At 39.6% G+C, this 23887-nt stretch overlaps 1 protein-coding gene across 1 annotated transcript; it reads left to right on the forward strand.

Moving 5' to 3' along the window:
* The first annotated feature begins 553 nt into the window (after positions 1 to 553).
* Positions 554 to 23799, forward strand: LOC145306989 (uncharacterized). The gene is made up of 15 exons (XM_080149331.1): positions 554 to 827; positions 1592 to 1694; positions 2305 to 2351; positions 2825 to 2852; positions 4250 to 4310; positions 6458 to 6565; positions 7626 to 7730; positions 8821 to 8868; positions 10467 to 10529; positions 10867 to 10928; positions 11572 to 11666; positions 12095 to 12146; positions 12391 to 12435; positions 14313 to 14383; positions 23695 to 23799. The coding sequence occupies exons 1-15, from the start codon at positions 768 to 770 to the stop codon at positions 23797 to 23799; spliced, it is 1053 nt and encodes a 350-aa protein (XP_080005457.1). The 5' UTR covers positions 554 to 767.
* Positions 23800 to 23887: the final 88 nt, after the last annotated feature.

Below are 23887 nucleotides of genomic sequence, written 5' to 3' on the forward strand. Positions count from 1 at the left end.
CTCAAGACCCCTGTAAATAATTGTATTTAACTGTTTTGCATGCGCACTAAGAAGATTAATAGAATAATTTTTAGATACGGGGTAATTTACAATGTGTTTAGTAATTGTTTACATTTAGTCAAGATAAAAGTTATTCATAATATGTTATTTAAGTTTCTAATTGACATGTTGTAAAGTGACTCCCAGCAGACAGCAAACTGTATGATTGAATAATCTTCTATTAAATTGGGCGTTTTCCCTCAAAGTGCCTTGTTGAGAAAAAAAACCCAACCCCCTTATTTTGAATCAAAATTGAAAAAAGACGAAGTAGGAAGGGGGGTTAGTAATAAAGTAACACGATGTCTATTTGTCTTTCTATTTGTACCCAAGGATCTCGCTTACCGCTGAACTGATATGGTTCTCCTTTAAATGGAAGCTTCTCATAAGTCTTGGGAAGGTTTATAACTATTTTGTGGGAGAGTTACACCACCCTCTCATTATAAATCGCTCTTAGAAAAATATTACTCATCCGCCCCCCCCCCCACGTTTTTTGCTTTTTGTTTTGAAATCTGTATAAAAAATCGGTTATCGAATTTAACTCCTCCCTGCTGAAGTGCCCTAAGAGGCCTCTAGGAGGTGTAGCTGCTAGTAAAAAATATATTTGGTTAGGGTAAATCCCTATTGGAATAGAAGCCCTAGAGGTTAGGGTAGCACCATTATTGATAATTAATTTATTTTGTGTTTTAACAGATATTAGATGATGCCTTAATCATACTAAAGAATAAACAATGATGAAATTATTTGCTATAATTCTTGCCACCTGCACTTTACAAGTTAATGCTCAGTCGAGGATAGTAAAATCCATATAATAAGATAAGAGGATGTCTGTTTGTTTGTTTGTACCAAAGGATCTCACAAACTGCTGAAATGATATGGTTCTCCTTCTCAGGGGGGGGGGGGGTACCAAATCTTAATAGGTGGGGAAAATAATATTTTTATTTAATAAATTTTAAACCCCACCCTTACGATAGGGGTTGTTTAAAATTTAAAAACTAAGGTCTTTAAACTATGGCGCGAATTGAAAATTTAGGTGAAAAATTTTCTTTAAAGTAAAATATAGTATATTAATTTCCAAAAAATGAGGGGTACCTATTGCACACCCAAATGTAACTAAGGGGTAAACACTACTTTACCCCCCCCCCCCCTTTCAATGTAACTTCCTCGCATGCACCCTGTAAAGGAATGCTATATTCTTAGTACAGTTTAATTGGGTCGGAAATCTCCTTTGATTTCAACTTGTGATCATCTAGAGAACCCAAGGGAAACATCCGCTTGTAATTGGATACAATACTTTAACGCCCACTGGTTAATATTGAGTAAAGTAAAATCCTACAGACAACCAACCCTTTGAATGCCTGACCTTTGTCCTAACTGTGCATGGTAATGGGTTGCGCCTGTTTATGGGTCAAGGCGTTCACCCATCTCAAACTATTTATGTCGCGCACCAGACATAGCAGCAGTAGGAACCATTTTGAACGTCTTTAGTTATGACGCGATGTCTGACCGAGATTCGAACCTATCACCTACATGTGGATTTTAAAATGATATATTTAGTGAAGAAATTGCTCTGATTATTGGCGGCGTTGAGAAGATTGATGGCGGGGGTGTTAATAATGAAATCCTTGATGTGGAGGTGTACGCTCCTTTCAATCAAGGTAAGTTTTCCAACCAGGGATAAGACATTAACCGATAAATTGATGACTCACAAATTTACCCCTTCTGTAGATTAAAATTAGTGGTTGTAATGTTTGAATACTCAATTTAATAAAGTTCCCAAAGTTGTTAAGCCAACGAATAAGAAAAGGTTATTATAAAATTTTGGAGTCTATAAACAGCCCATTGTCCCCTCTCTCTGTTTGTAACGCTTTTGAATATCTACTACCTCAAAGTTCCTTGTTGAGCACTGAACCCCGACCCTCCCTTTTTTTGTTGTAAAATTAATTAATAAGGGGTTGAATAGTTTTTCGTTGGTTTGTTTAGTATTTTAGGTCATGTTAGATTAGGTTGCGATGGGTTATAGGTAGCACCGCAAGGTTAAGGTACCGTAGGTATAAACCCAGCAGTGTTGTTGCCACATGAGAAAAGAATTACTTCCTCTCATATTTTAATATTTTTTTTTTTTAAAAGAAGGACATAGAGGGAAGTGGGGATGGGTGTAAAATATTTGTTTTTACGCGATTGAACCATAATGAACATTTTACATAGCGATTTATTGATTTGGATTTTTAGACATGTGATCCTGCATATGATCCATTTCTTGTTTAGATTTATTGAACAGTTTCCTACCAGTCCCCAATTTAAAACAACATATCAGGAAATTAGCAAATTTATTTATAAGAAGTTGTCATACTGTATATCTGTACTAGTGTCTTCGCCACAGCCCTTAGGGGCATTGCCCAAAGAGGTAATAAACTAGATTTGATCAACCCCCCAAAAAAATTTAAATTGAAATTTTTTAGATTTATTTGAGAGGGGGGGAGTAGTCGACCTATCCCTTTTTTAAATTTTAGTTCTAATTTTTTTGTGGGGGGTATTTTTCTTTTTTGGAGGGGTTGGGTGTGTTCCACCCCCCTCAGAAAATAGCTTAAAACCATCACAGGACCAATTCTCTGAACAGTGGTTACTAAGATCTAAAGCTTCAGACAGACAGACATTGTTATACTTTATATTATACAAGATATCTATGCAGGGTTATAATAATATTACAGCACAGACATACATATTATTATTAAGATAAGATAGGCTTTACAACATATATATTCTTTTTGAAAATTTGCTAAATACTAGTTTTGTTAAAGCAATATATCGTGAAGGTAAGAATATTTCCGTATTCATTTGAAACTGATATCCGGTGGATTAGAAACGGTTCTCATCCATTCAAAAACTATGTCTAGCATCTTATTAAAACCAGTTTTCTACGAATATATAAATGTACAATAATAAGATTAAAACCAGGAATAGATTAAAACCAGTTTATTAGCCCCGAGATGGCAAAGGCAAGGGCTAAAAAAAAATATATCCGCGGAAAGCGGTTTATAATACGACACAATAATATATATTTTGATATAGATTTCTAAATTTTATAGTATTGTCTTTTTTGTAAAAACTAAACATCTTCACAATAATTACATATTGGTTTGTCCATCCAAAATCCTCCGCTACTTATGGAATGTTGCTTCCTTATAGACATTAATTTTTTATCCATATTTCAATAATACTTGGATAGACAAATATTTATTAAGTATTTGTCTATCTGTCCTAGACATCTACCAACTATATATCTTTATGATAAAGTAACAGGATGTGTATCTCTGTGCACCAAAGGATCTCGTTAACCGCCGATCCGATAGGGACGTTGCCGTTCCTGCAACTGGCAGAAATACAGTGGATGTATTTTTGTCAAAATTGTTTGTCTGGATGTAAATTCGACAGTAATTTGCCATATATCGTAGCTACCAAGACAAATATACATCTAACACAGGCATTTAAACATCCAAAATTGTCAATTATACATCTATTTCTTGCCAATTTCACATCTAAATTTTTTTATATGTCAAAAATACATCTTGCACATTTTTATCAATAATAAACAATAGTAAACTGTATAGTAGATATTTATACTACAAGAATATACATAATTAATATATTAGATTATGGCTAAATGTTTAAAATCTTTATTCTATAATTTATATTAAATTTATATTAAATATTATATTAAACTCTATTGGCGGTGAAATTGTAAATGTATACTGTATATACTTAGAATTATGATAGTTTTATTTAGTTTGTTATAATGTCTGAAGAAGAAACTATTCCATTATTTTATGTTTTATTTTATTTTTACATTACAATGTGCACGTAACACTGATGCTACTACTAATGCTCCTACTGAAAATGCTGCTATTAGACATGTTCTAACAAGTGTTAGTGGCAATTCTAACTTTCTAGCTAATGGGCGAGGCCAAAGGGGCAGACGGGGACAAGGTCGTGGACGTGGTGATATCGGAAGTATAAGGCAAGATTTTCAAACCAGTGGCAAATATGGTTCTACTTTACAAGAAAAATCGCAAAAAAAACAAAACTAACCGAATATAGCGGCGAAAATTTTTTTTTTTTGTAAACAGCTCATCTAGACATAGATTTGAAAGAAAACATTTTACATGACCCTAAAGGCCCTTAGGGGCGTATCCGCTAGTCTTTATATATATAGGAGAAGATGGACAGGGTGAAGTTCTTGCTTGTGGTTTAACTAATCCTGCTAATGATAATATGTAAGTTCCTTTTAGTGGTAGTTTTTTTTTCTCCGGGAGGCTCAAAAGTTGTGGTGCCACTACACTACAAGGTTACCAAGTACCCAATATAAAGTTCCAGGACAAACGCAGGAGTCCCAAACCTCGGAGTGGAAAACGCAGGAGTGTTAAAATAATAATTGAAGTAAATATTTCTTTACAGGTTAGGTTAGGTCAAGATATGAATATTCAAGTAAGTTCCCCCCCCCCCCTGCATGGGTTAGGCATTTAAAAAACCAAAATATGGTTTAAAATAAGTTAGGTTAGGTTAAGTGTCCACTCCTGCGTTTGTCCTAGGACCATCTGGCCTAAAGTATTGAATAAACAAACAAATAAAATAACTAAACCACCCCTATTTTCAATTTTTATCAAAAATGAGGGAGGAGGGAGGAGAGGGGGAGGGGGCACTTTGAGGGAATATGCCGAATAATTTTATATTTCTATTCACATTTTTCTCCATCTTTCAAGATATCATAAATTAATCTTTCAAGTGTTAAGATTCCCAATAATTATGTGATGTAAAAGCACTATGACAATAATTCATTTAATTGTATGACGTTTATCTGGAACGGAAGCCCTTGATAAAGTAAAGTGATCCAATAGACATACAATGTCTAGATTACCCATCTGACCCGATTTTTCGTCAAACCTTAAATGGAACATTTCTAGCAGACGAAAGAATTGTTTACTTTCTACGTAAGCTAAGGTGGATTCTTTAACCCTTAACGGTCGGGAGGGGGGGGGGGCGTTGAACGCCCCCCCTTCCGGTTTTTTCTATCTCATTTTCTGTGTGTGAAAGATAAAGAGCCCAAACTGCTTGACTTTTTAAGTATGGGTATGACACATAACTGAGAGTTGGAATTTTTTGAATATCTCCATCCTGGCGGGCACAGGATGCCAGCAAACCTGGCAGGGTCATCCAGGTAAAGAGCAAAAATATTTTTTTGACTAAAACAAAGCATTTTATCATACCAAAATACTAAAAAATCCTCTAGTAGTACATCCTTATATGAAATACAGGTGTTCAAGTAACTTTCAGGTTCCAGGTATGATCCTGCAGGTCCTCATCCTCCAGGTCTCCAGAAATCTTTAAAAGGCTCCTGTGGCCGCAATTTTTACTTAGAGACTTCAAATTTTAAACTTAAGCTTTTCTTACATGTCTACATAACGTATTAAAATTTCATGAAGATCCGCCGCCGTTTTCCCGCCGACCGCCGACTGCGGCGGCTGGCAGCTGCCAAGTACAGCTGCGGCCGCTGAAATTTATATTTTGATATTTCTAATGTAAAATTTACACAAAAATAAACATTTTCTGCAAAAAAAATTTCTTCTAGCTTTAAAAATAAAAAAATTACAGCCGTTTGAAATTTTTAAGTAAAAAAGGACCTAAAAACAAAGGTTGTTAAATAAAAGGGTGAAGGAAGCGAAAATTGACTTAGACTTATAAAAGGTCGGAAATTCATTATCAAACAGGGGACTTGCACAAAAAAATTTAGCCCTCTAGCTCTAATAGGAACTGAGATAATAAGGGGGGGCGTTGAACGCCCCTCCCCCCCCGACTGATTAAGGTGCGGCAAGGGGCCCGACTGTAAAGGGTTAAACAAAAATTAGGCCCGATACTCGCTAGTGAGGCAAAATTATTTTTGTGAAAAAGCCTCCAAAATCTCATTAAAAAATATAACGATTTAACAAAATCTTATGTTAATAACCCTTTTAGGATTTTATTTAATTTTTGTAGATTTTTTATGCGATTTTGGAAGTTTTTTCACAAAAATAATTTTGCCTCACCAGCGAGTAGCGAGCCTAATTATTTAAAAAGAATCCACCTATGTTTGAAGCTTTCACATATCAAAAAATTTACGAAGAAATTTTTGGGCAATTAAGTCTGATTCAGTAAAGCTTTGTACTAAGAAAATATACAGTTAACAGCTGACTTTTATCTATGTATGAAATGAAAAAAAACATATGTTCGTAATAAAATGTGTACTTAATTTCAACCAATGAGATCTCCTGAATGTTCCTTAAGGATTCTCCTATTAGTGAAATCAGACATTATGTCCCTTGAGTAATCTCTCTACCGGTGGTCCGGAACCTGCTGTACTCCTTTAATTTTAATTTTCAATGTTTAGGGAATGTTTCAAGCTGACCCTAGTGGATGGAGAACTAGTATGGCAACAAGGGTTCAGTGGAAATACTATCAACACTAAATATTGTTCTCTTATTCATCAAGTTAAAACGTTAGTAAAGAGTCAACTGAATTTGAGTTTCCGATTTTGTACTTTTTTGGACTTTTTTGAACAACTTTGCTTTTATAAAGTCTTTCATAAAACATCTCTATATATGATTTATTGAAGTCTAAATTCCCGTGACCTTAGCAAAGCAACTGATAAAAATGGCCATGAATCAACTCACTTCAGGAGTGGTTTTATGAAGAACTTTATAAAAGCAAACTTGTTCAAAATTTTAAATAAATAATCTTGTCATAGTTATGCAATAACTCCTAGTGGGTGAAAATTAAACTTGAAATTTTCAAATCTAATTTTTTCAAAAACGGCTGCATTTTAGATTTTATTGAAAAGTGAAATGAAGTTACCTAACCTAGGGTAATGAAATGCACTATGTCCCAATTTAGGTTCTGACACTAAAGTCAAAGCACCTTTGAACGCAGTGTGCATAGGTATCATAGGTATATCGGGCAAACATTAGTGTCTGGGAAAGAGATTTTGAGAAGCATTTTGTATTAAATTTTAATTAGTAGCTTAATTAACACTTCCTAAGATTTTAGACTATTTCTTAAACTTTGAATACAGTGCCCCTAGAAGATATTATAAACTGCCTAATACACAAACTAGTAAATTGAGCATATTAAGGAACGAGAAAGGGGGAGGTAAGTAGAACTCTAAATTTTGTATGATAGTTGCTCTAATATAGTACAATATAGTACATATCTACGGTATACCCCATTAAATCAACTGCCATGCCAAATTTTAGAGTTCTACTTCTATTTTAAAATCTTAAAACTCACACATTTACGGAATTTTAGCCCAACCTACCTCTCCCTTTATAGATTCTCATTTTTGAAGGGACTATAACTTGACAACAAAGGGATAAAATACCCAACAATTTTTTAAGTTTTTAATTTGCTCTTTCTTAGTCTGAATACTAATTATGTTAATTTTTTTTTAAATAGTTGTCTGATGTTTCTATGGCATACTATTACCTAATGTGACTATTTTACAAATATTTGATAAATATTCAATTAAATCAGATTGTTTTCTATTCTTTATTTTTTTCTAGAGAAACACATGCAAGAACCTACTGTTATGAAAGCATGGCAAGGAAGGGCAAAGCTTGGTTTTGGTATTCTGGATTAGAAAGTTGGTTTAGTGAATCAGTAATTGAGTAAGACTTTAATTTGAACAAATGTTGCTCAAAATTATGCTTTTTTAAGGGCTGGTTAGACCTTTGGGTCAGGGCTAAAACTGAGACATACCTAAAGACATATGCTCAGTTCACAAACAACTTTTAGAGGTCGACTGATTTATTCTGTAGGTCAAACTAAACAAGTACAACTAACAAATGCCTTTATAAAATCTGTCAACCTGAAGCTTCTTTAGGTCGACCTAAAATTTCCAGACCTAAGTCTTTTGTGAACTAGGCTATAAATGATTTCTAATTCTGCTATGTCAGGCTCTTACAATAAGAGTTAGAGTATGGGGGTTAAATGCATTTACTAATCATGAACTACATATAAGGGCTTCCTTACAAAGGATTTGTAAGGGTAAATTGCACATAATATTGGACTTAAACATTCTAATTAAATACAAATTTTCATACTAGGATCAGAATTAATTTTCCAATTCTCATTCATCTAACCCTCTTATTTGTTATTATTTAGCATATTTTTTTTTAAATTACATGCTTGAAAGTATAAAAATAAGGATGACAATATTCATGAAATCGAAGCTCTGAAACGATGACAGACGAACATTAACTCTTGTAAAGTGTCAAAACTGAATATACAAAACATGAATATATAAGTTTTGACAAAATTGTACGTTAATTTGTTGCAAAACTTTTTAAATACAGAATTCTGTTTTTGGCCATACTGACATTTTAAAGACTTAATTATAGAGATGCTTCGCTCAAAATATTGTACCTTATTTTAATAAAAATCAGTAATCCAAAAATCAGATCAATCGGATTATTTTATCACATAAAAAATTATTAACAAAAAAGTTTTAAAATGAACATGTTTGAAATGGACGTACAGACATTCTGGTAACGATTATAGAGTTGCTACGCTTTCTAAACCGTACCTAACTACTACAGGAATCACCATGCAAAGTTTGAAATCGATAGGACAATTCTAACATACCTAAATGAACGAAAAAGCTATCCGTTAAGGACGGACGAACTGACCGACCCTAATTATAGAAAAGCCTCGCTTTTAAAAATTGTCAATGAAATTATTATTATTATCTTGTTTAAGGAACGACATCAGTAGTCAATACTGCTCTGTTAAAATAAACGTTGATGGGTAAGTATTGGATAGTTATTTATTGCATTCTACTATACTAGCGGCTTCGCCCCTAGAGGCCTCTAGTAATACTTGAGGGGGGAGTTGAATCTCAAAACCCATTTCTTAAAATTTTGATTTTAAAAAAAGTTTTAAAACAATTTTATTTTTTTGGGGGGGGGGAGAGTTGCCCCCCACCCCAACCACATTTTTATTTTTTTTTAAATGAAAAAAAATTGGGGGGGATAAATTTTATCTAGGGGCGATTTCTCTTGGGACGGTGGTGGTACCCTTCCCCAAAATGAATATAAACCTTCCCAGGACCTATTAGAAGCTACCCTGAAAAGGAGAACCCAATCGTTTCAGCGGTTAGCGAGATCCTTTGGTACAAACAAACACACAAACAAACAGACAGACAGACAGACATCGTTTTACTTTGTATTATAGATACAGCTTCTCACAGATATAAAATGAAAAATAGTAGGATCAAAACCAGCTTTGTTAGCCCCAAGAAACCAAATGTCCAGGCTAATAAAACTAGTATTATTTTTTCATATAATTCTACCTTCATACCAATTACTCAGCTCAGGGAATAAAATTTGATAACATCCATGTATAATATTGAAAAGAATGTCCACCAAGTGCAAATTCTATAAGAGGGACTTGACCTACAACAGCTGGATGAGCTAATCACTCAACTAGCTTTGGAACATCTTTATAGAATGAGAAGGAAACACCCTCTGGAAGTGAAAAAAAGTTTATTTGGTGGGTTGACAATCAGGGATTAATAATTAACTTTTCCAGTATATCTTTAAAACCAATTAAAAAATTAAAATCCTTAACAGTTATAATTCTCTCTCCACCATTTTTTTGCTTCATAACGAAATATATTACAAAGAAAAATTTTTCATTATCAATCGCATCTGTAATAGAAAACAACAACATAAATAAATGAAAAAAAAAAACATTAAGAATTATACAAAAATAGTCAAATTGTTAAAACATATCATTAAAAAATTAAATTCACAGCTACTGTATAGATCTTTATGAAAACCAAACAACAAATAAAGGAGAAGTGTAACAAGAGAGAGAAAGGAAAGAGTATATATTTAAAAAAAAAAAAATTTTTTTTTAAACAATTGCAACTGCATTTTGAATCAAGTTCTACGATTTAACAATAGTTCAAATTTTCTAATACAAAATTTTTTTCGTGCCAATGTTATCCAAGGATTATTTCTTTTAAGTTGCTCAAAAGGAACAAATTGTAAACGGCAAGGGTTGTGGCCATTTTGTGAAAAATGTTGTCCTACAGTTTTTACAGAATTTGGTTCAATTGAATTTCTGTGTTTTCTATGTATTATCTTTAGTACAATCAATATCCAATGGATTAGAACCGGTACTCAGCCATAAATCATGTACAGTATCATATTACAGACAATTTTTCACAAATATTAAGGTAAAAACTATAAAAATGATACCATTTTCTTTTGTCCGGGACTTCGGCCCAATTTGGCTAACAAAACTGGTTTTAATCTTATAATTTTATATTTTCATATCTGCGGAAAGCTGTCTATGATATGATGCGATAAAAAATATTTTAACAAATAATACATATTTAGAACAGAAGAACCTGTCATTTTGCATCTTGGAGGTGAAAACTATCCAAATGAGTTCACATCATAGTAAGTATATGTATTTTACAAAAAAAAATTAATTATACTTTTGTAATAAATCAAATCTAAATTCCCCATCTTGTAATATAAATTGATGGAAATTAAAATACACTAAAGCTAAAGCCACTCCAGTCCCTGTCCCCCAAAGTGTAAACTTTTCAGTAGCTTATCAGGTAGAGATTACCTACACTAAGGTATACCAGCTAATCAAACCTTATATATAATTAATGCCTTTTCTGTAACAATTGCATGCCCTATTACAAGTTGCATAATAAGGTTAACTGCAAAAGAAGGAAATTGATAGTTTCTGTAATTTAAAAAAATATAATTAAATTTTATTTTTCAGTCCTCAAAAGTACCCTGTAGCAGTGTGTCCTAACTCAGCAGTTCTTTATCCTTGGTGCAATGGTATTAATATTAGCAAAAAATTTAATGATAAACTTACTGGATAGTTAAAAAAGTTTTCTTTTATATATAACTCTTTTAATACATACCTATAAACAATTTTTAAAAAAAATAAATGAAGTAAACTAAAGCTATGAAAAAAAATATTATAATATTATCAACCTAGTGCAGTTATAAGATTAAAACTAGTTTTGTTAGCCCCAAGGGGCCAAAAGCATTGGCTAACCAAATTGATATTAATTTTATGATGTTTACTTTCATATTCATGGAAATTTGTCTGTAATACAATACATGATTTTTCAGTAAGGCGGAGAATTGGTTCAGCATCTTGGGGCTAAAAAACTGGTTTTAATCTTATAATTGTACATTGTATATCAGCAGAAAGCTGTTTATGATACAATGCGAGAAATAACTATTCTTGTAGTCATTCAAAACCGATTAATATCCGATTAAAACTGGTAATTATCCATATGAAAAAATTATGTCTAGCATCATATTATATCCAGTTTTCTACGAATATAAAAATGTTCAATCATAAGTTTAATACCAGTTTTAATACCTAAAAAACTGGATTTAATCTTATAATTTTACATTGTATATCAGCGGAAAGCTGTTATAATACAATGTGAGAAATAACTGTTACTAGGTTCAGATGAAAGAGTAAAGATTGTTGAAAAGGAACTTGCTGTTGGAGATGAGTATGATCAAGTGATTGGACCAGCCACCTGCACTACTTTTCCTGTAAGAAATGTTTTTTTATTTATCCCTTTTGGTATCACTATCTATAGTATGACTAAGAGTTGTGTGAGAGTCTGACAAAGTAGCAACAAGTATTTAGAGAATTCAATAAACAAGCTATACATTTTCAAAATAATTATGTACAAAGTACATTAATTTATTATTCTTTATTAAATACTAGCTAATACGCCCCTAGAGGCACTTTAGTGGCACTTTAAAGGTTTGGTTTTTTGGTTCAAGTCTCTATGATACCTATCTATGTTACGTTCAAGTCTCTACGATACCTATCTATGTTGAGTTGTAAAAACAAAAAAAATCAAATCTTCCCAGGACATATGAGAAGCTACCCTATTAAGCAAGATCCTTTGGAACACACAAACAAACACACATCCTGTTACTTTATTATAAGGATTATAAATGATGTTTTTTAGGATGATTCTGGTAATCAAGTTGTTATAATAGTACCTAGTGGAATATTGATAGGTATGAAATAATCAAATACATCATAAATCATTTGCCCAGTTCAAAAATAACTTTTATAGGTCGACCGATTTATTCTGTAGGTCAACCTAAACAAGTACAACCCACAAGTACCTTTAAAAAATCAGTCAACCTAAAGCTTCTATAGGTCGATCTAAAATTTCCAGTGGTCGTCATTTGTCTTTTGTGAACATTTATTTACAATTTTATTTTCAATATTTCTTTAAGTGTTTTATAATCATTTCAGATGCAGTCAAAATATTTAGAGTTGATGAATGTCATATTAGGAATGGTAAGAAATTTAAATATTTAATTTCTAAATAAAATAACAAGGATGACAACATTCATAAGTAGCGAAGCTCAAAAATTATGATTGTGTATCAGGAAAAAAATACTGTAAAGCAGTGTCATATAATAAGTATTAATATTGGTAAAATAGGGAAATCATCACACCTTTAAAATCACGCAACCTTATAATCTTGCAAACTTTAAAAATTAGGAATCAATCTAGCACCGCAATTAATAGACTGGTAGTGCGAATGGGGCATTTGTCCAAAATTATGGAATGGAGACCGCTCTTCTATGAGTACTACTAAAACCTATTTTTACTGCAATACACATAGACATTCTCATCGTCGGTTCGTCTATTTAGAATGCTTATCCCTCTATTCCCACAAGTATAATACGAATTTTGTTGAGCTGGTGGAAGCTCAACAAAAGACCCACGCGAAGTATTTTATTGCTTTAACCTAAGAATAAATGGTTGGTTTTAATATTCGATCGGAATTATATAAGTATACTAAGTATTAAAGAAGGAAAATGTTTTTATAAAGTGTATTTACATTACAAGTGGATAAGTTAAGTAAAAATATTTACAGGATAAGCGTTAAAATCATAAGTAGTGTAGGACAGAAAAGTGCCCTAAGTCCCAAGCATTGAATTGTGCTAAGTGTTAGAATTCTAACATAAGGCCTAAGCTCAATTCATGCTAAGTACTAAGGGTCCTAAATTTAAACTACAATGCATGCCAAACAACTAAGTCATTACCTTTTAAAACCAGAAGAACTTGATGGTCGGAGAGTCAATAAATAACTAACTTATTTTAAGATGTACATGCTATAACATCAACTTATAATAAGGATCTTAGTGTTTGTCTGTTTAATAAAATGTCTGTATGTTAACTTGTGACGTAAATCAGGCATGGTTGTAGGCATACATACTTGTACTAAATGGTTACATGATTACTTTAACAATAAACATAATGTCTTTAATAAACATATAATATTAATGAATCACATACAATTTACCATGAATAGGCTAGCGTTACCCATATATGGTGTTATATTGGTAAAGGTAGGCCTATGAATGCATAAAAGGATACAAATAATGCCTTGGGCCTAGCTAAAGTAATTGTGTCTCGTGCCTGAATGTTACTTGATAATTACAGAGGCATGTCAATCAAATATTTAGATTCTACTCTTATATAGTGTTAACTTTATATCAAACATAGATAGATAATCTGGATGCGAAGCATTTCTGTAAAAGTCTTATATGTACGTTCAAAGAATTTGAAAATTGGGGATCGCATCTCCAAGACAAATCTTAATGAAACTTGATGGAAATATGTAGAACATGAGCATACTCAATCCCTGATAATTTCAACCGTCAATCCTGAATAGGAATTGAGAAAACCATGAAAACCTAAAAAATCTAGGAATCGATCTAGCATCCCAATTAATAAAAAAAAATATTTATAAAACTTGGTGAAAATATGTAGAATATAAAATTAATTAATTCCTGAAAATTTCAGCCCTTTATCTTGAAAAGGAGTTGAGAAAATCACGAAAACGTAAAATCTAGGAATCGATCTAGCACCCCAAATAACAAACAGAGGGACAAAACAATGTATATATTAGATGGGCATATATAGTGAGAATCTTCAATAAAAATTTCAGCTGTCTATCTTGAATAGGAGCCGAGAAAATCACGTTTCCCCTAATTCATTAATTACGGACAGAGGGACAGACGGATGGACAATGTGAATTATAGAGTAGCTTCGCGATAAAATAACAAGCAACCATTGTATCTATTTATTCTAAATATTATTGTTTAATTCTGATATGTTATCGTTCACATACTAACCAAGTTTAATTTACATATGAATATCAGGTGATGGGTCAGACCCTGACCTTTGTACATGGCAGAAGATAAAAGCCCTTACACCTAATGATGACATATTTGTAAGATTTTATAATTTATTATTGTTATGCTGATCTAAAGCAGTTTTTTTTTAAATTGATTACTTTTATTAGCCAAATAGCTTAACATACTTTTAACAAGCAAAAGATGGCCTACAAAAAAGTTGGATAAGAAAAACTTATTAAAGCATAGGCAGCATATTGCTAGTTATAAAAAAGGAATATATTTTTTTTTGCTCATAATCCATTAGGGTGGGTCGATTTTGGACATTTTTTTTCTGAGGCCAAAGCGGGGATCTGCAAATGATTTGTATGAGTATAATGCACCTCTGGATGATTTAAAATTTATCCTAAGTCTTAAAACCGCTGATGACCAGACATTCAATTGTATAGCTATTTGTAAATGGGAGTCAAATTTTTTTTGAATGTCTTCTTTGCATATAAATAAGTAATGAAATATATTTTTTAGTAGTCGTGTTCTAAAACTCAATTTTTTAAAATTCTTTTTCGGTCAGAAATGTTTTTAAGGTTAATTTTATCTGTTGCTTATCCCCTCTTTTTCTAATTCCGATATGAACCCGCCCTATAATCCATAGGCTCACATGTCTTGTATGCTTAGTTGTTTATATACTAGCCCTTAACGGTCGGGGGGGGGGGGGGCGTTGAATGCCCTCCACCCGGTTTTCCTTAACACTCGGTTTTTTTCTATCTCATTTTCTGGGTGTGAAAGATAAAGAGCTCCAAATGCTTGACTTTTTAAGTATGGGTATAACACATAACTGAGAGTTGGAATTTTCTGAATATCTCCATCCTGGCGGGCACAGGATGCCAGCAAACCTGGCAGGGTGATCCAGGTAAAGAGCAAAAATATTTTTTTGACTTGGCATGGGTGAGCCTGGCTCTGGCCAAGGCCTTGCGATACAAGGTTGGGTGGTACAGGAATACTTGTGACATCGCGTTCATGGCGGCCCGTACACCTCCTTGTGCGGCTGCCAGGGAAATGATGGTAGCTCCAGCAGCTAGACCCGGCCCATCCGGTGCGTGTCCAGGGGAGCACGTTCTCTGTGTTGAGGGGAGATGTATTGCTCCAGCTTACCTGCCAATGCAATAAGTATGTGGTCAGGGAGAGCAATGAATGTTGGGACAAGGTGCCGGTGGAGCCCACAGGATTTGTAGATGCCGTGACAAAGGTGTATAGCGGCCACGCCACCAAAATTCCCTGCTCCTCCACCTACCCCCTAACTGTACACGCTGAGGAAGGATGGATAGAGCTAACCCCCACACCTAAGAAGAGGCCGCCCCCGCTGGATACACCCAAGCAGCTGCTGACCGAGCCCTTGGATGACTTCAGTTCGGGAGGATTGTATTCGCAGGCCGAGCTGAACGACTGGCAGCAGCTGCTAGCGTTCCCAGCGTATAAGGCCGCCATGCTGACCGGCCTGTCGTATGGCTCATGCGTCCAGCAAGGTAGCTGTTCAGCCACCGGAGACCATGGGATCGTGTCCTACGATATTGACCGACTGGCGGAGGAAGGAGAAGCAACCCTGGATGTCTGGGCTGGGTTCAGACAGGCTATTCACGAGTGGGGAGATGGCGCAGCCATACTGTGTCTGCTGTTGTTGATCCTCAAGCTGCTGGGAGACTTAACCATCATTTCCCTGGCAGCCGCACAAGGAGGTGTACGGGCCGCCATGAACGCGATGTCACAAGTATTCCTGTACCACCCAACCTTGTATCGCAAGGCCTTGGCCAGAGCCAGGCTCACCCATGCCAAGTCCCGGGACTTTTCAGTAGACTGGGATGCCATTCCTATCGGCCGGGAAGCAGCCGAGGAAATGGTATCCATGCAATCAGCCGATAGTGGAAATGACCGCCCAGGCAGGCCTGGGCCACACTCTGGAAAGCCCCGCGGCCCCTCGGGAGGCCAAGCTGTCGCCCAGACGGTCAACCTGGTAGCCAGTGCCCCAGCCGCTGCGGGGCCGGTCAGTAACGGGGCATTCTGGTTGTTGTTGGCAGCGGCTGGGGCACTGGCTACCAGGTTGACCGTCTGGGCGACAGCTTGGCCTCCCGAGGGGCCGCAGGGCTTTCCAGAGTGTGGCCCAGGCCTGCCTGGGCGGTCATTTCCACTATCAGCTGATTGCATGGATACCATTTCCTCGGCTGCTTCCCGGCCGATAGGAATGGCATCCCAGTCTACTGAAAAGTCCCGGGACTTGGCATGGGTGAGCCTGGCTCTGGCCAAGGCCTTGCGATACAAGGTTGGGTGGTACAGGAATACTTGTGACATCGCGTTCATGGCGGCCCGTACACCTCCTTGTGCGGCTGCCAGGGAAATGATGGTTAAGTCTCCCAGCAGCTTGAGGATCAACAACAGCAGACACAGTATGGCTGCGCCATCTCCCCACTCGTGAATAGCCTGTCTGAACCCAGCCCAGACATCCAGGGTTGCTTCTCCTTCCTCCGCCAGTCGGTCAATATCGTAGGACACGATCCCATGGTCTCCGGTGGCTGAACAGCTACCTTGCTGGACGCATGAGCCATACGACAGGCCGGTCAGCATGGCGGCCTTATACGCTGGGAACGCTAGCAGCTGCTGCCAGTCGTTCAGCTCGGCCTGCGAATACAATCCTCCCGAACTGAAGTCATCCAAGGGCTTGGTCAGCAGCTGCTTGGGTGTATCCAGCGGGGGCGGCCTCTTCTTAGGTGCGGGGGTTAGCTCTATCCATCCTTCCTCAGCGTGTACAGTTAGGGGGTAGGTGGAGGAGCAGGGAATTTTGGTGGCGTGGCCGCTATACACCTTTGTCACGGCATCTACAAATCCTGTGGGCTCCACCGGCACCTTGTCCCAACATTCATTGCTCTCCCTGACCACATACTTATTGCGTTGGCAGGTAAGCTGGAGCAATACATCTCCCCTCAACACAGAGAACGTGCTCCCCTGGACACGCACCGGATGGGCCGGGTCTAGCTGCTGGAGCTTCCAGCAATTGGCCGCTACTTCTTCTGCTGCGGTGCTTCTCATTCGAGTTTCCAGGGTAAATCCGATGTAACCTGCATGTATCTGGGCCTGCAGGGGGACATCCACGTCCCTGGCCAATACTCTGGGCAGTGCTGCCGCGGCCGGGTCGGCTGCCACGAACAATGCTGGGTGGTTGGTGGCATGGGCCTCAAAGTCGCAGTTCACTATTGAGGTGGGGGTAGTCATGTTGATGAAGAATTGGGCTTGATGGTCAACCAGAAACGCATCCATCACCAGGCTGGGCTGGAGGCTGCGGATCAGCCTCAAGGGGCAATCTCTCCCCAGGTGGTCCCACACGTAGGTGGCCTCTCCAGTGATGCAGGACAGCTCGGAATGGGGACACTCTAGGGTCAGGTGGTCAGACTGGGACTCCACCCGTCCATTCTCGACTACATAGGTCTCTTCCTTGACCAGCAGCCGTCGCTCCTGGAGCACTAATTCATTGCGGTACAGCTGGCCTTCAAAGTGGACGTCCTCCCCTTCACAACCCACCCCCTCGGGGCTGTTGACCAAGGCGCCCACCATATCGAGGGTGAAGAACAGGGGGTGGTTCAGCTGAAACGTCAATGGCTGGGTCTTGCCTGGCAGAGTGTAGACTCGGTTCCTGGCCAGGTCTCGGCACGTTTCTGGATCAATCTTGGTTGGCCGCATGAGGGTGGGGACCGAGGTCACCTTGAGGTGGCCCCAGACTCCACACCTAAATGTCCACTGGGACACTGTGAGTTGACAGCTATATCCCGTGGTTTCCCTAATCTTGACTTGCTGCAGGACATGTATCTCATGGCCCAAGGGCACCTCCTGGTGTAGCGGCTCCTTGCTACACATCTTCTCCTTGTTGTAGGCGGTGACATGGGTGGGGTTGGCACAGTCCCACCCTACCAGGACATAGCTAGTTGTAGGCCACACAGCTGCGAGCAGTAGGCCCCACAGGACCATCCACCAGTGTGAGAATCTACCAGACAGCCATCGACCTCACGCACGCATCTGGGGATCCTCGGCTCGGGCCACGGCTGCTTCTTGGGGCTGGGCACTGCTAGGCTGCTCCTGGCTAGATATAAATTTCCATTGAGCGTTATCTTTGGGCGCCCAGGGCATCCCGATACCCTCCCCAATGACAGACTAAAAGGCGACTGGCGCCTGCCTGGGTGTCGGCTCCCCTAGCCCCAAGGGGTCCCTTCCCTTGTCCATGGCATGCCCAGTGGCATGGGGCTGGAGTGCGTGTGGCACAGGCTCGCCCTGTATTACATCCCTCCCCTGCCCTAGGAACTCAGGTGCATGTGGCACAGGCAAGTCCTTATAATCCCAAATCTCAGTCTCCCCAGCCTCTGGTGCGGGAGGCACAGGCAAGGCTGGAGGGTTACAATACTTTGGATACAATACATTTGTCAAATTTAACTTATCCTGGCTCAGTTGAGAATGGTGGACAGCTGGGCTCCCTCTGCTGGCAGGGGGCGCTGGATGGTGTATGGCTGGGCTCTCCCTGCTGGCTGGTGGCGCTGGATGATGGATAGCTGGACCCTCCCTGCTGGCTGGTGGCGCTGGCTGACTGGGGGTGACGGATGTCACCCCTCCCTCTGGGGCTGCTGGCTCGTTCCAGGATCCAGGTATCTCGGTGGCGGCGACGGTTGTCGCCCCAGGCACCAGTGTGGGGGCGCTGGATAGCACCCCCCAGTCATCGCAGGTGGCGGCGGCGGTTGCCGCCCCAGACATCAGCTTGGGGGTGCGGGGGCGCACCTCTCGTCCTTCCCAGGTGGCGGCGCCGGATGGCGCCCCATACATCGACTCCGATGCGCTGGCTAGCGCCTCTTGCCTCTCTCGCTCAGCGGCCGCCAGGGCCTCCCCGTACACTGTCGCCCTCCACTCTTGCTGGGTAGACTCGGTCTGGCAGGCCCCATCATGTTGAGGCTGAAGGGTTGAGGCCTCAGGACTTCTGGCTCTGCAATGTTGGTGGGCTGCACGAACTCCGGTCCCAAGTGGTTGAGGCTGAAGCCCAGGCCAACCCGATTGGGTTCAGCCGCTCCTCCCAGCACGTTGATCCTAGCTGGGATGGTTCCAAACTGCGGCATTCCTTTGGCTCGGCCCGCTGCATTGGGGGCGGCTGCTTGCTGGAGTGTTGCTAAGGGCGCGCTCCCTTCCATGTTGGCTACTCTGCTGGGCTTTCCTGAGGGAGCGCCCTTGTCAGCGACGCGTCTCCGGCCGGCTACCTGGTCCCAGTCAGCCTTGCACTAGGCTGCCGTATGGCCTGCGTAATGGCAACGTTCACATTTGGCAGGACGGTCACGGCGTGGCTGGGTGCGTCTCTCTTCTAGGCTGACCTCCATAGGCGTAGGACAATCTCTGACTCGGTGGCCCTTCCCATGGCAGCGATAGCAGCGGCCTGGAATCTTGTCATCTGGGGCGACCTTCCCCATCTGGTGGAGACCCGGAGCCAAGGCGCCAATCTCCATTGGCTCCGACTCATCATATTGGGGCAACTGGACGCTGGCCGATCCCGTGAGCCCGTCGGTGGCGTCCACTAGGCACACACCCTCCTTCAGCTGCTTGGTGATCATGGTCACGGTAAACATGGCTCGCCTCGTGTACTCAGGTACCGAGGCGATCTCATGACACATCATTTCATGTTTCACATTAGCGTTACGAATGCCACGATTTAATTCGTCTATCAATAACTCAAGGTCCTCGTGGCTATAGGCCTCCCTATACAATGCACACTTTGTGGATATGTATGCTTGTATAGGTTCTGTCGAGTGCTGCCTATAATCTCTGAAGGCTTGCTTCAGGGTCTGAGATTCATAGGCTGGACGAAATAACATTTCACACTCGGCCTTGACTTGTTCGTATGTCAAGGCTTGGCCTGCCTCGCCAAACAGATGAGAGGCCATCTCCGCCGCTTGCCCCGCCAGGGATAGTAAAAGGGCGTTGCGGCGATTCAGTTTGTCATGGGGGGGCACACAGTAAGCCGCCCATGACATTTCTAATCTCCGGATGTGGGAATTCCAGGATTGCTTGGGCGGTCCTCGGTACTCCGGCAGGTTACTCAGCATCAGCTTGCGGTACTCGGCTGGAGCCGGCTGGGGATCGTCCTGGAGTCATCCTTGGAGCTGGTCGCCTCCTTGCGCTTGTGGCTGCTCCATCGGGTCAAAGGTTCAGCGGCGGGACACGAAGTTTTAAGTCAATACTATAAGTGGTTTACACTTGGGGCTTTCTAGCCTAGCAGCCAACACTGTTTATCACTAGGTTGGTAGTTTAACTACAAAGATTTAAATTAGGTGTACCTAGAGTACTTGTCACTAACTTCTGAGTTGTAGAGTAGGCTGGTAGGTGTAGATAGTTGTTGAGTAAGGCGGGTTGATTTCCAACTTTTTTGGAATTTCAGATTTTTTCACATTGGCAAGGGTTACTGGGCCAATATAAAACCCTGTGAAATTTGAAAGAGGTTTTTTAATCCAAAAACAATGGGCGCGCGGGGGTTATAAAATGTGCACGCCCCCTTATAAAACAAAAAATTGAAATTCCTTCAAACACAGGCATGTTGCATATTAAAATGACCGCATTGAAATGCTGATTACAGATCTGAAAACCGTTTTGAAAAATATTGATTCAGTCTGAAATAATTTTCAAATAACCTACCAAATTGAACAATTTTGACTAAATCAGCCTTTTTAGGTACTTAATGAGCTCTTATTCAAACTAAGAGCAATATTTTTCAAAACGGTTTTCAGATTCATAATCAGCATTTTAATGCGGTCATTTTAATATGCAACATGCCTGTGTTTGAAGGAATTTCAATTTTTGGTTTTATAAGGGGGTGGGCACTTTTAATTCCCCCCCCGCGCGCCTGTTGTTTTTGGATTAAAAAACCTGTTTCAAGTTTCACAGGGTTTTATATAGGCCCAGTAACCCTTGCCAATGTGAAAAAATGTGAAATTCCAAAAAAGTTGGAAATCAACCCGCCTTATTGTTGAGGGTCTGAACTGCTGTCAGGAACTGATTTGGTTTTCCTTATCACACTATAGATAGGAGGGAGGAGCTTGCAAGTCTTTTTTTTCTAACAATATCTCTGTTGGATGCTATGGAGTAGCTCCGCTCCTGTGTGTGTGTGTGTGTGCGTGAAATCTCCTTTCCTTGCAACGCGCCTACGCGCCGTCAGATTTGCGCACACAGGTAAAACGCGCACCTATCCCTCAATCTGCTCTCTCATTGGTCCGCTTTATCTTATTCGTCCGTTGAATTTTTTGTGCGTCCCAAGCTCTGCTGCGCGACCCGTAAATGGCGCTCTGTTCTCCCGGTCGCTATCTCCGCACCGTGGGCGGACTTATTCAAGTGTGGGTAGGAGGGGGAGCGCGTGAGGGGACGGGGTAAAACCGTCCGTTTCCCCCTATGGGGAGGGGGGTGCTGTAGGTTTGAAGTAACTGGGTGGTGAGGTAATTGTGCCTTTTCCTTAATCCTGAGCTTATTGTTATGTCACCTCAATTGTATTTGCTTCAATTTATGGTGGGCCCCTCCCCTTCCGTTGGGATAAGGGGTGTATTTGTTGTGCTGAAGGCTTGGGGGTCAGATTGTTTATCAGTGCATTGTTATATTACATCTAGGTTCTATTTTTTGCTTTATCACAATCCACAACAAATTTGCTTACCAAGCCTGTTCTATTTTTGGCTTTATCACAATACACAACAAATTTGTTTACCAAGCCTTGCCCATAAATCTATTGTTCAGCTTTCACACTAGGGTGGTAATCCCTAAAATTTGATATAATATCTGTTTTTCTAGATGGGTGGCTGCGCTGTAGCCTTTCAGGATACTTGGAGTTAACGTAGTTTTTCTTCTGCTTGGTACACTACACTCGTATTTTCGCTCACAGCTCGCAGCTATTTGGCTTGTTTCAGCCTGTCGGCGGCAGGGAATGTCCCGTCCTGCAGCGCCGTGTATCCGAATCCGGCTGGTGGCGGCAGGGAATGTCCCTTCCTGCAGCGCCGCTGGTTCGGATCCTGCTATCTCTTGCAGTAAATGTTGGCCTATTTTCAGCCGTTTGCACTTATTTGGCCTGTTTCAGCCCGTCCGCAGGCCTGTTTCAGCCCTTGAGCGCTCAATCCTCCGTTAGATGTCGGCGCTTCTTGCGGTTCTCCGTCAAGTTTTGCTGCTCTCCGCAGTCTCTCGTCCGATTTCGCTACTCTCCGCAGCTCGGGTTCCGCCACACTTAGTGGTCTTTCGCTAGGTTTCGCTTCCACAACTGCCGGATACAGAGTTAGACCTTGCTATCCAGGGTGGGTGATTCAGGTTGCTTGTGTCAGTTTTGCCAGTTTCACTGCTGGGAGTACCTTAGCCTCAGCTGCGCGTCTGCTCTACACTTGTGGTTTGCCGTAATCTCACACAGCTGTCACCAAAAGTTGTGGTATCCGCCTAGGTTAAATGGCAGACACCAGAGTTCAATTGACTAGGGCAGTGCGAACAGACGTGGACACATATATTATAGAGAAGCTACGCTTCTCTAGCAATCACTAAATAATAAACAGAGTCTATTCAGTTGTTCCTTTATTCAGGGTCTAAGGTTTACTAAAGTTATATACAACAAACAATAAATACACAGATTGGAATAAGTAATCATAAACAGAATCAATATAATACATATACAATAGTCAGTTTGGGCAATAATGATCCTCCATCCCTGGAAAGGGTGGGGGGGAATTAACAATACAGCTTAACCATAATAAGGCTGTCAGAATCTATCATTAATTTTAGGTATAGGGAGGGGGTCGGCAGACCCCTTCCCCAGGACTCGGGGGAGGGCCCTCGGCCCTTCCCCGAACCCAGGTCAGGGTTGCCATAGGCATGGCTCACGGTTGCCGAATACCACATAACCATCCAAAAAATAAGAGAAACAAAAAAAAATTCTTTTTCTCAGTCACTTTTTCAAAACTTTAGCTTCATTGAGAAATAAGGGCTGCAGATGCTTAAAAATACTTTTTTGAGGGTCATGCTGTACAATTTTTAATTTTATAACTATATTTTATTTTTTAAGGACTGACACATGAGATTCCACTTTTCCTTTCTTTAATAGTGAAGCTACACTATATTTCACTTTATCTGTTTTTCTGTCTGAAACTCTATAATGCTATGAGAGAGGTTATTTTCTTTTTTGCTATTTATTAAGAAAACTCCCTATACCAATACATGATTTACTTGGTCCATAGGTCTTGCAGTCAAAATTTAGATATTAAAATAAATAAAAAATCAATTGTAATTTTTTTCTAAATATAATTTTTAATTTAATATCTGCCCTTGATGTTTTTTTGTGCTTTGCTTGGAAAGTATCATCCTTTTTAATATATACCAGGAATCCAACACAGCTGTGGATTATGTAATACAGTACAATTTGAACACCAATACTTGGACCTATATTAAGGAGATGTCTAAAACTAGGCAAGTAAATTATCAGTGATTGTTAATTAGGTACCTAAATTAGAACAGAATTTAAGTGATGAAATTAAAATTGTGAATTTCATCGACTTACCTTAGTCTGAAGTAAC

Source organism: Acartia tonsa, chromosome 15 (assembly GCF_053477335.1).
Source record: "Acartia tonsa isolate MP-2025a chromosome 15, ASM5347733v1, whole genome shotgun sequence".
NCBI lineage: Eukaryota > Metazoa > Arthropoda > Copepoda > Calanoida > Acartiidae > Acartia > Acartia tonsa.

Coding starts and splice junctions, on each gene's coding strand:
- LOC145306989 (XM_080149331.1), top strand. CDS start 768: ATGATGAAATTATTTGCTATAATTCTTGCCACCTGCACTTTACAAGTT. Junction 11,667..12,094: donor CCACCTGCACTACTTTTCCT/GTAAGAAATGTT, acceptor GATGTTTTTTAG/GATGATTCTGGTAATCAAGT. Junction 12,147..12,390: donor ACCTAGTGGAATATTGATAG/GTATGAAATAAT, acceptor TAATCATTTCAG/ATGCAGTCAAAATATTTAGA.